Raw genomic sequence first — 17356 nt, 5'->3', positions numbered from 1 at the left:
GACGCTGTCCGTGGCGTACAATACAGAATTATCTTCGTAAATCGATTTAGATTTACGAAGATAAATAAATAAAATGCATTGCATATTGAATGGATTCTTGTATTCGGGAATGTACAAATCCTCTGCCACAGGTCATTATCATGACTCTTAAAATTATGTGAATCCTGTCCTCTGGTCGTAGTTTATAAATTTATTTATTTATTTAGTGTTCTGTCTGACGACAGGTCCATATGAACAGGATCCTTCCATTCTTTTCTCGGACTGGGACCTGTTCATATACGTTCTTGGCAGATGATCCAGAAGTGGTTTGCCATTGCCTTCTGCTGTGTGTGAATGGAATAATTGTTGGGATGCCACGGAGAAACCGGGGAAGCCCCCGGAGGAAAACTCCGTGTTTCCTAGACCACGGCCTTGCCCAACACAAGTTATAAATTCGGGCACCGCCGGGAATCGAACCCGAGACCCCAGGATTACAAGGCCTGCGTTCTAACCGCTAGACCACCTCATCTTATTATTATTTAGTGTTCTGTCTGACGACAGGTCCATATGAACAGGATCCTTCCATCCTTTTCTCGGTCTGGGACCTGTTCATATACGTTCTTGGCAGATGATCCAGAAGTGGTTTGCCATTGCCTTCTTCTGTGTGTGAATGGAGTAATTGTTGGGATGCCACGGAGAAACCGGGGAAGCCCCCGGAGGAAAACTCCGTGTTGCCTAGACCACGGCCTTGCCCAACACAAGTTATAAATTCGGGCACCGCCGGGAATCGAACCCGAGACCCCAGGATTACAAGGCCTGCGTTCTAACCGCTAGACCACCTCATCTTATTATTATTTAGTGTTCTGTCTGACGACAGGTCCATATGAACAGGATCCTTCCATCCTTTTCTCGGTCTGGGACCTATTCATATACGTTCTTGGCAAATGATCCAGAAGTGGTTTGCCATTGCCTTCTTCTGTGTGTGAATGGAGTAATTGTTGGGATGCCACGGAGAAACCGGGGAAGCCCCCGGAGGAAAACTCCGTGTTGCCTAGACCACGGCCTTGCCCAACACAAGTTATAAATTCGGGCACCGCCGGGAATCGAACCCGAGACCCCAGGACATTTATGCGGGTCTGCTTATATCTTTTATTTAATAATGCTGTATACACAAATGTATCGTCTTAGGTTTACTGCGTTCAACTTGGATGGCATTATCGGCGGTGATCTGTGTGGATTTAGGCGTAATAGATCAACCACTGATCAGATATTCTGCATTTATCACATACTATAGAGTAAATGGCAATATAGTGGTATAGTACATAAGCATTTGTAGGACTTCAGGGGAGCCCTATAATGTAAGCACAGTCTTATACGTCTATTGTACGTCATAATTGAATTTGGTATAATCATTAAACTAGTTACAATACGTACTTGGTGATTAACACGTATCAAAACTAAATCTGCAGCAAAGTCCGGACAGGCGAATCGATTCAGATTCACCTGTTCCGCGGCTTACTTATCGCCCTGATGATGGAAGGCAGGAAGTACCTCTGAAACGTCGGTAAACAGCTACCAGACTACATGGAGCTACAACCCATAAGACAGCCGTTCCTTAGGCGTTGTCTACGCTGAGACCATTGAGTTATTCGTGAGGTTTTCATCTGCTAAACCTTTATTATTACATTATAATCCGATGTTAAACTGAAAATTATTCTGGGGTGATATTTTGTGTTTGTAGGAATTTTGAAGTCGGCGCCATTTTGTGTTGGAGTGTGATCGGAGAGAGCATGTTTCGTTCTTAACATCGAAAACTGTAGAAACAGTAGCAATAATGCCAATTTTAAGATGTTGTCACACAGAAAATAGGAGTGGCATGTACCAATCCACACTAAGCACGATAAATCATACACTTATGATGACGTCAGTGTCTTGTGCAGTTCTTTTTACACTTTCAAGTTGTTTGATCTTTCCCTGTGAACGAAGGACGGGGATTCAGGACAAATTACAAAAGTGACCCTTTGACCTATGAGAGATGATGAGTCATACGACAGCTTAATTCTGTTAAAGTTACGTTGCTTGGGCGCATTTTACCCGGTGTCTCAATATTCTTGAATGCAGTTGACGAAGGTGAGCCATTAAAATTATTAATATTATTAGTTTAAAAAGACGCACAGTGTTTCGGAAGCTGGATCTGCTTCCGTCGTCAGGTGAAGAAATTAATAATTTTGGCCCATTTGAAGAAAACTCCGGGTATTGAGATTTAACTTTTTCTGTTGGCCTCAAGTAACTACCGTGTTCACCTGAAGATAGAAGCAGAACCAGTTTTTTTTTTTAAACTCGGACGAAGGAAAGTTGTCCAGGATTATACTTCAGTTTCTCCAGCAGTGGATTTGTGCATGCAGTTAAGTGAACTTCAAGGTCAATAGGGCACGTGTAATTGGAAGAAGGAATGAATCTATAAAATGTATGTAGGCTCACTCTTTGTTTTGGGCTCTTATTATTGTCATGTGTTCTCGTGATGCGGTCTGCCAGTATCGCACGATGATGTTAATAGTGCCGAATGGGATCATGTGTTGAGAGTAAATGAATTCATGACATAACAGGGGATTCAGAGAAGTGTTAGCAAATCCGGAAGCCTGACTTGTCACAAATCGTCCCGATAACTGGGTCTTATGAAATGAAACTTCCTTTTCCTCGATTTGTACTGGTGTACCTTACTTATACCTTCCTCTAGCCTCTGCGTCCAGACCGGCTCTGGGGCCCACCCAGCCTCCTATACAATGGGTACCGGGTCATTTCCCGGGGGTAAAGCCGGCCGGGGCGTTATGCTGACCACTCACCCCCATCTAGTGCCGGGGTCAAGGAAGAGAGGAGCTATACCTCCTCTCCCCCCAAACGCCTACATGGCGTATAGTGGGACAAACTTTACTTTACTTACCTTATTTATACCAGATCGAATTTTTCTTTCAAAATTTCTAAATCGAATAGGTTTTTTTATACAATCTGTGCTTGCTATATTTTTAGCTCAGACTGTATAGCGTTGAATGGTTGTTGTTTTTTAGTGATTACTAACAACCACTGTATCGGGAATAATGTTCAAGGTGATATTCTTGTATGTAAATTTGGACGATATGATTTGTTTTTCTTAATTAAAAGCGGGTTGTCGTTCTGTGTTACAAAGCAGGCGTTTAAAGTATAAATAATAATATTAAATAACGCATATCAAATCTAAAACTTCTTGACGATGGTGAAGAGTCAATTGAATAAAAATTTTCTTGGATATTATCCATCGTCTAGTAAATATAAAACGTAAAACGACGTTTCGGAGATGGGACTCTATCTCCGTCTTCAGGTTCCTACACAGTTGGGCCCACTAGATAGAGCTAATCCCTATCTCCGGACCAGATAGAGTCCCATCTCCGAAACGTCGTTTTACGTTTTATATTTACTAGACGATGGATAATATCCAAGAAAATTTTTATTCAATTAAATAACGCGTTTAAATTTAAGAATGGTTTCACCAATTTAAATTTTTTTGGGACTTTTTCAGTCATCATTAATGACATATCAAATCTAAAAGTTCTTGACGATGGTGATGATTCATTTGAATAAAAATTTTCTTGGATATTATCCATCGTCTAGTAAATAAAATATAGGAGATAGGGATTAGCTCTATCTAGTGGTCCCAACTGAGTAGGAACCTGAAGACGGAGATAGAGCCCCCATCTCCGAAACGTCGTTTTACGTTTTATATTTTATTTACTAGATGATGGATATTATTCAAGAAAATTTTTATTCCAATGAATCATTAATGACGATTGAAAAAGTTAAAAAAAAAAAATTGAAACTGGTAATTCATCACAATCTCAGTAACATTTAGATATGAAATATTATTTAATTACTGCAATGTTGGTAAGTAAAGTAAAGTTTGTCCCGCTACGTACCGTCACGAAAGAGCAGTTATACCTCCACTCACCCCAAGCGCCTTTACGGCACGTAGAGGGACAAACTTTACTGCAATGTTGGTACTCATGACTAAATATTTGATTACTCCTTAATGGCATTTCCATACGAGTTCTAAAGGATTACAAAGGTTGACTAGACGATAATAATAGTTCTCTTATCAGACAGAGTCTTTCTTTGAATCACGGTCGAAGCAATTTCACGTTCTCGTTTAAATTTCGCAGATTATAGTTTAGTTCCTTGGGCCTTTCCCAAGAAACGAGCAGTCAACGTATCTTGAGGCACGTAGCGCTTACACTGGTGTGTACTTGTACTGGTATCCGGTAAGCAGCAAGGTTAATTTTGTCATTTGCTATTCAGTATGACTGCGGTCTGTGTTTCTTTTGAAACACAACGGAACGTGGTCGGTACAGCGTTCTCGAAGAGAGAGAGAGACGGAGGAAATTTTTGGTACGAAAACGTACACACTGAAATGTGTCTTCTCAGTAAAATTTATCATCGTGTTTTGGTCTACATGTCTGTCCTCACCTAGTGAACGGCTGCACGTATACATCGCGTTGCACGTTGTGGTTTTAGGTCCAGGACTGGACTTCCCCCTTTGATTGTGTTCTGAAGCGGTACTCAACCGGAAGTGTGTTTAGAGTCGTCACTCTGTCTAATCGTTTGCCGTCGTACTGAGACTGTATCGATAGATGAATATATGAAGGTGATTTATTAGAGGCGACAGATGAGACCTTTCTATGCTATTTTAAGTTAAAATAAAGCATTTTCTGCTCGTCTTGGTATACATTTAAATGGTTTCCTTCCTTTCTTGGAAAACCACAAATTTCCTTAACTGTCGAGAGAGCGGAAAATGCCTCTTTTTTTACTGATCTTATCAAGACACGAAATAAAGTCAGTCCGACAGAGCCGAGCTGCGACGTTCTCAGCGTGGAAAATTGAAGGAAACACAGGGAGGCTTGGCGTAAGACGTTCATTGTCTCCATACAAGTCAACTTGAAGGTCGGGGAAGTTGTGGGCGATGTTGATGGGGACACCGAATAAAAACACTAAAACCTTTTGCCGTATTGTGTCGTGTCTTTGACGAGAATCCGACCCGTAGTCAGCATGACTAATGAATTGGAAAAGACGTGGAATGACGCGGTTGTGCCCTACTTTTAGGCACTATTCCGGCATCTGCATGGAGGGAATGAGGAAAACCACTATTATGATAGCCGGTCTCCCGGGTCGAGATTTGAACCCCGGACCTCCGGAGTGCCAACCACTCGGCAACGACTTTCGGTTTCTCCTCTTTCTAAGTTTTATCCTCCTTTCTTTCTTCCTTTTCTCCTCACTTCTTCTGCCCTCCCTCCTCGATCTTCATGTTCCTCCCTTCCTCCTGAGATCGTCGGAACTTCGTATTGTGATTAGGCATCGTGTGTGTGTACTGCAAGTTGAGATGACATGGCGCTTTTGGGCAGTCGGGGATGAAATAGGCGGAGTATGTGACGCTCTTAAGGAGTGGAGGGGGCACGTCTCACGCGCTTATAAGTGCCGACGATGTCCCTGTTCTCTAACTGAAGTGATTCTTGTATCGTGAAAAGCTCTTGTTAACATGAAGACGTCGTTGAAGTTGAAGAATCATGCATCGAAGGAGTTTCACTGTGAACGCCTTCACGGTTCGAAAGTCGAAGCAGAGGTATGGCCTATATATATCCATTTCTGTCGGAGCTCGCGTACGATTTGTATTTCACCTTGTGCAATACAAACAATGATTTACAATTAAAAATTTCTCTTTGATGTATGAATTATTTCTTGTGTAATAAAGAATAACGATGTTGTTCTTCCGGATTTTTGACTCCTTGCGAACTCGTATGTAGATATCAAAGTTTTGCATATCGCTCTGATGATGGAAGCAGTAAGCATATCTGTAACATCGGTCAGCTTCTAAGAGACCTCACGGCTCTACAACCCAGAAGACATCGGCTTCATTTTCACCGCCCTGAGAATATTAAATAATAATAATAACTATATAATACATACATATATTTATTCTTCAAGTCTATACACAATCTTTATTAATATTGATGTTAAAAATTAAAATTGATATAAATATTTCGCGCTATTCATCGTTTCCTCGATGTTACAATTTGCGCTATATATTACAACATGTTTCGATGTCTCAGCATCATATTCAGGTTTTATTTTTAAAACTATTCAATATTTTTTAATGCACGCTTTTCAGTATTTGTAGATTGTAGGTTGTAGTTGTGAATGTTCCTTTTTTCTTCTGATTCTTTTGCATATTATGTGGTGTATTATGTACGAGAAAATATTGAATAGTTTTAAAAATAAAACCTGAAGATGATGCTGAGACATCGAAACATGTTGTAATATATAGCGCAGATTGTAACATCGAGGAAACGATGAATAGCGCGAAATATTTATATCAATTTTAATTTTTAACATCAATATTAATAAAGATTGTGTATAGACTTGAAGAATAAATATATGTATGAATTGAAAACACAAACATGACGCATCTAAACTATAAATATATAATACATGTATCACATATTAAAAACAAAATGTATTTCGGAAATAGCTGTTGCACTGTTTACCCCAGGGACAAGGTCTGTCTCGGGTACATGGAAGTACATACTCCATGAAGTGCTGCAGAGCTGTGACAAGAGAAATTTGAAGTCAGTTTTTTCACAATTGTTTACAAATATCTTCTCCAGCTTTTTCATATTAGGCGTGTTAAACACTTAGACTTCTTCTTCTGAAATGTGTACCTTTCGGGCGTTTGGTGTGACTCATTTTTAAGGTGTCGACTAGTCATAGGGTGATTAGAAATATCTTGTCTAAATTTAGGGCAGGTCTAGTCGAAAAACAACCGCGTAGTACAAAGTTTTATGAGCTCTTTAGAAGTTAAATAATAGAGGAAGTGTGGATAAATTGTCACAGTTTCAGTGTATGGCTTACAAGGTCTCAATGCAGCATTTATAACCCAGCAGACATGTAAGTGGTCTATCTACGGCAAAGCTTGTTGATACAGCTGAAGTAATTCTCTCAGATCACGAATTTTTCTTAGCGTAAACGTTTTTAACGACCCCGGCCCACCTGAAAATATTATATGTAACACAAATATGTTATCCTACTTACTGATGCGTGAAGTTTTCATTTGCTGCTCGAACCCAGTTACAGAGTATTTTGTTGTCGGATGTGGTAAAACGTTGAGCCTTTTCGGAGTAAAGATCTATTTATATAGGAACGTAAAGAGAACGACACGAGCCCTTGCCGATTTTTCAGAAAATATTATTCAACGTTTTTCAATGGAACTGTTTAGGAAAAATATCGTTGGAGACGTAAGTTGGGCGAGACTTGTTTGTGGAACGGACGAGCTCGGAGTCAATATAAACAGTTCCATTGAAAAACGTTGAATAATATTTTCTGAAAAATCGCTAAGGGCTCGTGTCGTTCTCTTTACGTTCCTATATAAATATACCCTAATGCGCCATTTTTCGGGATGCCAGTGTTCCGAGCCGGGGATGCCCCAAATATAAAACTGAACTAAACTGTTCCACACAGTAGTCGCAGTGAGAAGGTAATTATTCTGACTCTTCGTTTTGATCTGCGGCATTTGGTCAGTCGAGCAATATGTGTAAGTAAGTGCTGTTATTAAGCTAGTCTGAGCCACGTTCGTGCTTCCCTCTAGAACGTAGAACGTGATGAATATCAGCACTCTGTTGCAACGATCAGGAGGAAATTACTACCGCAGGCCTGTTTAAAAATAAATTCTTCCGTGAGAACAACAACAAAGCGTGTGTGAACCCAATAATCGACAACTGTTCTTCTCGATCACTCGCCAGCTTGTGGCACTCCGTCGGGCGTCGTAAAGAATTGCACCACATTACCCTACCCTACATTACCCTCGGAGCCACGGTGGTCTAGCGGTTAGAACGCTGGCCTTGTAATCCTGGGGTCTCGGGTTCGATTCCCGGCGGTGCCCGAATTTATAACTTGTGTTGGGCAAGGCCGTGGTCTAGGCAACACGGAGTTTTCCTCCGTGGCATCCCAACAATTACTCCATTCACACACAGAAGAAGGCAATGGCAAACCACTTCTGGATCATCTGCCAAGAACGTATATGAACAGGTCCCAGTCCGAGAAAAGGATGGAAGGATCCTGTTCATATGGACCTGTCGTCAGACAGAACACTACAAATAAATAAATAAAACATTACCCTAGGAGCAAAATGATTCTTACAGGCCGGTGTGAGCTTCAGTAGAGAAAAATGGAGCGAGTTTCGGCATATTTTTCGTGGAAACTACTGCGTCTACGTCAAACCTGGGGTACCAAGATCGTTTAGTAAAGCTGCAAGATTAAGAAAGTGACCGTTCACTTCTATCTATCGTTCAGGTTAAGAATGCGTGGAGCGTTACATCCACGCTGCCTATACTCCTTCAGTATTTATTTTTGAAAGTCCTTTCTATAAAACTGAAGTGAATTAAGTCGTAAAATTATTTAGTGAATATCAAAAATAAGTTAAGTTATAGCACCGTGCAGTCTGGTAGAAGTTTACCGTCGTTTCGGAGGTGCTTGCTACCTCCATCATCAAGGCAGCATATCTGAAACACAATTTTACTGATATTCTGAAACATCAGGCAGTTCTAGTCTCGGTCGAGTGGTCCTAAACGATATATATCGTCCGCAGCATTGAAATAGTTAAAACCAAATCTCGCCATTGTACAAGCTACTGGTCAGTTGAGTCAATCTGAATTTGATTCAGTAGGCAGCCCTTTACGAAAAGCATTGAACCAGAAAATCCAATAAACGTTAGGTAGAGCGACGCAAACTTAGACCGGATTATCTAACAGTTCGTGAAGATGGAAGGCGCTAAGCATGAGTGAGCATACGTCACGTGTTTAGTTCTCCCAAGACATTCCGTAGGGCCCCTCGGAACATATACATTAATCACCGTTTCTTCTGAAGTCTGCTATTACGCCCCCGTCCCAAAACAATCGAATTCACTTGGCATTCCTGCAACATAGTTTTAAACACACTAATTAATTAGGCACGTCTATGCAAGGAAACTTGTCAGGCACTCGTTGGTTTACTTTTCATCCGCAAATGACAGTTAAACTACGGACCGATATGGATGAAACTCGGTATGATATACCTCGATTTGATATAATCGAGCCGTTTAGATTGTGGTGCTTTTATTTTGTTTTAAATACCATCTTTAAAGACCTAAATGAACTGTAATGAATCTACATATTACGTCGCATTCAGTTATGTGAAACACATCAAAATTTATTAAATTTCAACTGTTTTAGTATTATATTTATAGTTTAGATGCGTCATGTTTGTGTTTTCAATTCATACATATATTTATTCTTCAAGTCTATACACAAACTATGTTTATAGTGAATTTTTATAACAATATCCAAACTCATTTACATATAAATAATATTAATAATGTTAATTATATTGTTGATAATTTCACAGAAATAATGAACAAATAACATAATACGCCACATAATATGCAAAAGAATCAGAAGAAAAAAGGAACATCCACAACTACAACCTACAATCTACAAATACTGAAAAGCGTGCATCAAAAAATATAGAATAGTTTTAAAAATAAAACCTGAAGATGATGCTGAGACATCGAAACATGTTGTAATATATAGCGCAAATTATAACATCGAGGAAACGATGAATAGCGCGAAATATTTATATCAATTTTAATTTTTAACATCAATATTAATATAGTTTGTGTATAGACTTGAAGAATAAATATATGTATGTTTTAGTATTATTATTTGCTGTTTAATTGTTAATTTGCACTGTATTGCAGCCAGAATGATGACCAATTGGCTTTTCGAATACCCATGCATCACTCTAATTCTGTTTCTGAAAGGGTTAGGCTTTCGACAGCCAGTCTCTTCCGATCCGTCCCCATTATTTGTCCAACGACACTTAATGGAGTTACAGTGCATATATTAGCTGTCCAATGGAACCTGGCCGAGATAAGACCCGGCCTTTGAAAGAATCAGATTCAATGTGATGGCAGCACGTATAGTCGCTCGCCTGGGTAAAAGGTTTCTCTTGTCACACTGCATTGTATTTGCCGCGTATTTGTCCCAGAAACTCGTGCTAAGGTCAGGGCAACACGCGTCATAGAAGGCGAAAAAGGACGGCGGGATGGATGGCGTTTGGGAACGCGACGCCCCGTCTCGAAGCGATTAAACCCTTGTTATTAAAAAAAATACCTTCATCTTATTCATGTCCCATATTTATACATACTTCTGTTTCCTACCTCAGGATTTTGTTAAACTTAAATAAGTGTTTTTGTTAGTATTTCTTGTGATGTTTTAAAATTTGTGTTTAATCGAATGAAAGGAAAGGTAATTAAGATGATCGATACATTACAATGACGGTTTTTTTTAAGTACATTATTGAAAATTCAAGTTTCATAAATTAAGAAGTTCAACTTTTCAATGAATTTGCTACGTTATCGTGCTCGTTATTAGCGCATTTTGGTTTCGTGTATTGGTAGACCTGTTGGACTGAACTGACGATGACGCTGGACATATATTCTTTGTTTTTACGTTAGTAAGTACAGTGTATTAGGATCCTTTTACGCGGCTGTTTCAATATCACGTATGTATTTTAGTGTTTTTTTTCCTGTAAACTTGGTACTCCGCATCACGTTTTTACAAAACAAAACTCCTCTCGTTACTGATTCCATGTTACAAGAACCCCCTGTCGAAGCACAGACTCTACTTACGTGAGGTGCCATGTGTCATATTGCAAATATGGTAATTAATCTCTTGTTAAGTTCCTGTTTTATGTATCTATCGATTGGCGACACCTGTAATTACTCACCACGTTGCTGATATATCGGGTTGTCACACATATTGATATACTCATAAATAATCTAGTCTATACATTCATTTCACAATTTTACAATTAATGATGTTACGCGTTTTTTACTACAATAGTTCAAGACCGCTTGCCGTCATATCTCCTCCTTAATTAAGAATTGTGGATCATGTACTCATTCGATTCCTCTAAACAGTCTTTAAATACATTAAAAAAGGAATGGATAGATTTTCTACTTGTAAACCCCTTTATTTTAATTAAATATACACAGTTGTTATACAAACGCATCAAAACTTAAATCTAAGGCGGCATTAAAAGTTTAATCAGCAATAGTTAAAATAAAATGAATAAATATTTGTCTGCGGTACGCGTATTTATAGATTAATAATGCACCATAGGCATACAGCTGTCTAAATCCGCTACATTCAGTGGAAAACTTGTTAAATTGGCAACACTAGTTTCGTGAGGGAAATCCCCGGTGCATTCACGGAAGCCTCGCTGCTAGTAGATAAGACCACAAGATCTTTCGAACCTTAACAAGAGGTGACGTCGGACCTCCTATTAAAATAATGGTCTGACGAGACGAAGTACAAAAGTTTGGTAATTAGAAGTCCACAAGGCAACGGAAGAAATTAAATTTCGTCATGAAGGGAAATGGAGAAGACGACCAACTTCTCGCGCCCGATTGGATGCTCACAGACTTCTGAGCATACTTAATCTTAAAGAAGTGTTACAAAATCTTTGCAAGAAGTTTCTACATCGGAGCCGCACCCTACAGAAACTAAATAAATGTACGTTTTGACGTATCTGTACCAACTTCTTGAAGAATTTATGTATGTGATCACGTGCTAAGACAGAAAATACGTGGAGTTCCTTTAAATTTCAACAGCTCGTTTATGAATGGACATTGTACTTCAGAAGACTGACTGGATTCCCAACAACCTATTCATTTAGCCCCCTTTCTCTCAAACGACGGCGTATTTACCAACAGAAATAAGCCTGAAAATTGCTTCTCATATCACAAGTTCTGCACAGAATTTCCTGGTTCTTATCTCAGGCTCAGCTGATGCGTTAACCACTCGACTGATCTCCAGAGGTTGTCAACTCTTTGAAGCTGAGGAGACAGAGAGTAGAGAAAGTTGGGTGGGGGTAGTGATAGGCACTACAGTTTTGATTTGCGGCTACGAAGGTACTCAGCCATTGCCCGCTCGCCATTCTGCGGAGACAGGTTTAGTAATGGTAAGGCATTCGGGAGGGTTTGCGTGAGAGGCATGTAGGTACCGACTCAGCATTTGCTCTAGGGCCGAGGAAAACCACGGAAAACTTGATCGAGTAGTGCGGTCGCAGGATTTTCCGGAAGCCGAAGATCTCCTAAAGAATATTTAAGAATTCAGTCCGTACCGCAAAGAAAACACAACACTTCACCATTAAAAAGATCGATGTGTCAACACTCTTTAAGTAAATAATAGATGTTTACACTGAATCATACAAAAACCATAAATGCACTTGGGAAAAGAACAGAGTTATTGTGTGATAAAGTACTTTGTACATGCAGTTACCAATGGGATTTTTAAGATGAATGTAGAAGCTGTAACGTAATAGGACCCGGACCTATCTGATTGAATGTTCCTGCTGTCTTACTTCGCTTCCAATTCAGCCTCTGCGCTGGATGGCTTAATGGTTTTCGTGAGGGTGTATCAGTTTATTTCTCTCCTGTAGAAGTTGTCTGGAGATACGGCAGAGATTTTACTTACACAGCGTATCCTCGTGATGATGACAAATCCTCTGTTTCATTCACATGATTGATTTTGCTCCTTCATGAAGCTGGACACCGTATAAGTCAATTCCGCTTCTATAGATTCACTACTATTCTCTCGCCTTCTATTTCTTCAATCGCTTTCTTGGTCCTTTGCTACTTTGTTTCCTTCGGGAAGTGAACCGTTGTTCGTAACAGCCATATATTTGAAGTAAGTGAGATATCTCACTCTTACGAGAATCTGCCTCAACGACAACAAAAATTATATTTGACTTACTACAGCGGAGTGATTATTAAAACCAATCTGCATCATTTTGCAACACTGACATTGCAGTTATCTGCTACGCCATTTCTTTGGAAGCTTTTCCACAAATTCGTACTTTGCAACATTTCATCATTAACAGCGAAATCGAGGATTGTCGCACATGCGCAGAAATTCTAAGGATGCTGCGATGTAACTCGCATCCATCTTCCCTTACACCATTACTTACTTAGCGATCTAGAAGGCCATGGCTCGAAATGAAATATTCAATTTATTTATGGATTATTTTACGACGCTCAGACAGTCCAAGGATCTGTATATTCGTCCACAGAACACGCCCCTAAAGTGATATGACGTATTTTGGAAACACACTGTATTTGTAGCTCCATGGTTCAGGCTTTACTTTTAAAAGATGGTAATTCTTCAGCGGGCTAAAAAGTATCATGCTCATATGAAACATGAGAGTTCATCACCACGATTACAAAATCAAGTCATTGAACTTCTTTTTAGCTATTTCAGTCCAAACAATGCGTTTAACCAGTGTTCTTTGATATTCATTTAATATTGTCATCTCATTTACTCCTAGGTCTCTATTCTGATTTTTTTTTTCGGAGAACAGAGTCTACACATTTTTACTCCTTTACGTATCTTCCATTTAAGATATTTAGTTTTGGTTCTCTGAAGATATTTATTATTTATTTAGTGTTCTGTCTGACGACAGGTCCATATGAACAGGATCCTTTCATCCTTTCCTCGGACTGGGACCTGTTCATATACGTTCTTGGCAGATGATCCAGAAGTGGTTTGCCATTGCCTTCTTCTGTGTGAGTGTGAATGGAGTAATTGTTGGGATGCCACGGAGGAAAACTCCGTGTTGCCTAGACCACGGCCTTGCCCAACACAAGTTATAAATTCGGGCACCGCCGGGAATCGAACCCGAGACCCCAGGAGTACAAGGCCAGCGTTCTAACCGCTAGACCACCTCATCTTATTATTATTTAGTGTTCTGTCTGACGACAGGTCCATATGAACAGGATCCTTCCATCCTTTTCTCGGACTGGGACCTGTTCATATACGTTCTTGGCAGATGATCCAGAAGTGGTTTACCATTGCCTTCTTCTGTGTGTGAATGGAGTAATTGTTGGGATGCCACGGAGAAACCGGGGAAGAAGCCCCCGGAGGAAAACTCCGTGTTGCCTAGACCACGGCCTTGCCCAACACAAGTTATAAATACGGGCACCGCCGGGAATCGAACCCGAGACCCCAGGATTACAAGGCCAGCGTTCTAACCGCTAGACCACCTCATCTTATTATTATTTAGTGTTCTGTCTGACGACAGGTCCATATGAACAGGATCCTTCCATCCTTTTCTCGGACTGGGACCTGTTCATATACGTTCTTGGCAGATGATCCAGAAGTGGTTTGCCATTGCCTTCTTCTGTGTGTGAATGGAGTAATTGTTGGGATGCCACGGAGGAAAACTCCGTGTTGCCTAGACCACGGCCTTGCCCAACACAAGTTATAAATTCGGGCACCGCCGGGAATCGAACCCGAGATCCCAGGATTACAAGGCCAGCGTTCTAACCGCTAGATATATAAATGGTATTTGTTAATTTAATATGAAAGAGAAACGAAGAGGTACTCAACAAAAAAGACGCACAAACCTAAAGTAATATGTTTGGAGGAACATGAACTTCTCACAGATATGAATAGCGTATTATGAATATTGATTTCATAGACAGATCTAACTGATGAAACAAAGGAATATATGTTTTTAACGACACAGTGAAGTTGAGTTGTGTTTCCTGAGGCCTTTCCGTAAAGAGAAAATTTAATAATCGATTCGAGTTGAAGTTCTTGCCTCTCGCTTTGAGGAAATTTAAAGAAAAATCAGTTTACAGATCGAAACTCTGACCCTAACTGCTTGAATGATCAAGGTTAACTCGTCTTGTACGTAACATGCACACGGTCTTTGACACTGGGATCGCCGGTTCAATTCCCAGTAGGTGCATTCACGCCTTTGAGTTGTCAGGCCCAGCTGCTATCCTAGAACAGTTACTGAATATCCATTAGATTAAATGAAATTGAGATCTTTACATTGTAAACTGAGACCGCGTGATGATCGCACCAGAAAGAAAGAAAAATTTATTAATGACGCACTTTGAACCAAGAGTTTCTCTCCGATAAGGTTCAAGGGGTGGGGGGAAGTTTAGGTTAATACAAACTTCAAATATTGGTTTTGGAGGAGAGGCAATTTGCTGCGTGTGGAGACACGTCAGCCGTCTCTCTAAAGTGTGGGACTGTTTACCCACCGGCGCCCCTCCACGCCACCCCCAAACCTGCTACTTGCCCCCTGACGCTCCGTCGGTAACTTGTAGACATATTCCCTCTGGAATACACCGTAACACGAATAACTGAATTGATCCTCCAATAAGGCTACACAATTGACCTAACTGTAGAGGTGAGAATTCAATTACAGAAGGTAATGCCTGGAGTGTCACCAGTGGAAACACTTGAATTATATTAATGTAAACACTTCATTTTGTGTGAATCATTATATTCTTCACACGCCAGGTGTAATTGCAGGATAAGACGACGTCTTTCCAAAAACTCTAAGAAGAACAGGACTTTTAAAGATTATTTTAGTCCGGGATGTTGTACCTCTGAAACGTCAGTCAGTTCTTATCAGGCTTTACGAAGTGAACGTAGGATGTTACACTCTCCTTTGACTTTAATAATCGCTTATTTATATTGAATGTAATATAATAAGCTTGTTTCTAGTTACTGTTCCCTGTTCCGAGAGAATTAGATAATATAAACAATTACGAGAGTAAAGAAGCACACATATTATCCAGTTACTTTTCATGTTAAAAATAAATCAGAATAAATTAAGGGTGACAGAGTGGGAGTATTATGAGTGAGTACAGCTCACTTTAATGAGATGCTGAAATAAAAGATGAGACTAATCGAAAAAGAATATTAGTGTTCAAGGAGACTCAGTTTGATTTTAGATAGGGCTAATTGGACCTGTCTTAAAGCAGGATTTACGCTGTGACAATAGATCTGCCTCCGGATGTCTTTAGAAGCTCTTAGCTTGGATTGATTTATTTTGCATATTTTCTATTTTTTATCAAGACTTAACGGAGGAAGTGTGACGATGATTGATGATGAGAAGGTGATAAATGGAACTGAATTCTGAGGAAAACTTAGTAATTAATACGAAGGCTTAAAGCCTACTTTATTATTGCCTACTTGTGTTCTTAATGCATTTAGATAATATAGTCCTACAATAAAATGTATTTTAGCCCGTATTAGCGTACGTAAACTATATTTTGTGAAGGCCTGTAAGGTCGTTTAAACGTTATAAGGGGTGCACAAATAGACTGCAGCATAGCCTAGTGACGGTATTACTTCTGAACCTCCTTTTTTGGCGATTTCAAATTTCTGCCCTTCGCGATGATGACTTCAGTAAAATGTTTCACCTGATACGACTGACCAGAAACAGGATGGGAATATACAGGTGTTCAAAAATATATTCACACAAAAGGCTAATACTCCGTATCATAATGTGTGAACATCATTTTGGGACATTGTGTGCTGGCTTTATGAAACACTCTGTACAGTTGTTTTGACCAAAGCTGTATTCATGATACTTTAGGCAGCGTGAGATGAAATTCCGTGTGAATTAGGCGCAGTAATATTATAACCCAGGATGCTACCAGCAACTCTTCTCCCTACTGATCTTCAACATGAATTTATTCCTCACGAGAAACAAATTATTTTAAAATTATACTTTCGGATGGATCTTAAGGATCAATGCAAATTTAGCTCTTGGCATCGTACGAGGCTGTTAATGTCTGAAATGTGATGTTAAGCCAACGGATGCAAGGTTTAATATTCAGCTAATTTATCACGCTACTGTTTTTGGTCATGTAATCGTTTTAATTTTTCTTTAAAGACCTGTTTATCGTTTGACTAAGAAGATTATATTCTTATATTAACGATTGTTATGATTACGTATTCTTTATAAATTTTGATCATTCCGTAATATATGTTACGGTATTCTGCCTCGTGTCCCTCCACACTGACCGACTGATTACAGAATGCATAGTGTACCGAATTTCAATTTTTATTCCTAAGGGCGATATCTTGGTATCCAGCGTCTCATTTAAGAAAACGAGGTGCTTCGCCATCTAACCTCTTGAAGCAAAAACGTTTACCTAATTTGATCTGTTTAAAATATATATCTTACTACAATGAAAAGAGCGCTCCTTCATTAAAAAGACAAGTTTAAGGGAAAAAAAAGTCAGTTTATTTTGAGAATCATATGAAACACATAAATACACTCTGGGAAACAAAATCAGTTTTTAATTTCAAACAAATACCTTAGTTCTGATTTTGTTATCACAGCTCGATAGATATTGAAAAGTACGATTCTGAGGTATTACCCAATGGCACAACACCCATACGAAATTTCATCCTGATCCGCCCAGTATTTCTCGAATTGAATTATACAGACAGAC

General features: G+C 39.5%; 1 protein-coding gene across 8 annotated transcripts in view; it reads left to right on the top strand.

Moving 5' to 3' along the window:
* Nucleotides 1–17356, top strand: part of Nos (Nitric oxide synthase) — a 101991-nt gene that overhangs the window by 41358 nt on the left and 43277 nt on the right. The window contains exon 1 of one of the 8 annotated variants that reach the window (XM_087349059.1): nucleotides 5390–5623. The exons of 6 other annotated variants lie outside the window; for them this stretch is intronic. In XM_087349059.1, the coding sequence (XP_087205185.1) occupies nucleotides 5540–5623 (84 nt within the window). In that variant the 5' untranslated portion in view covers nucleotides 5390–5539. Of the gene's footprint in view, nucleotides 1–5389; nucleotides 5624–17356 lie in introns of those variants that run through there. One more of the 8 variants, XM_087349063.1, reaches the window with a different exon arrangement.

The sequence above is a fragment of the Zootermopsis nevadensis genome, unplaced genomic scaffold, assembly GCF_977971745.1.
Source record: "Zootermopsis nevadensis isolate Lab colony 2312 unplaced genomic scaffold, Znev_1.0 Znev_ptg000015l, whole genome shotgun sequence".
NCBI classification, from domain to species: domain Eukaryota; kingdom Metazoa; phylum Arthropoda; class Insecta; order Blattodea; family Termopsidae; genus Zootermopsis; species Zootermopsis nevadensis.
This window is presented reverse-complemented; position numbering and strand designations above follow the sequence as displayed.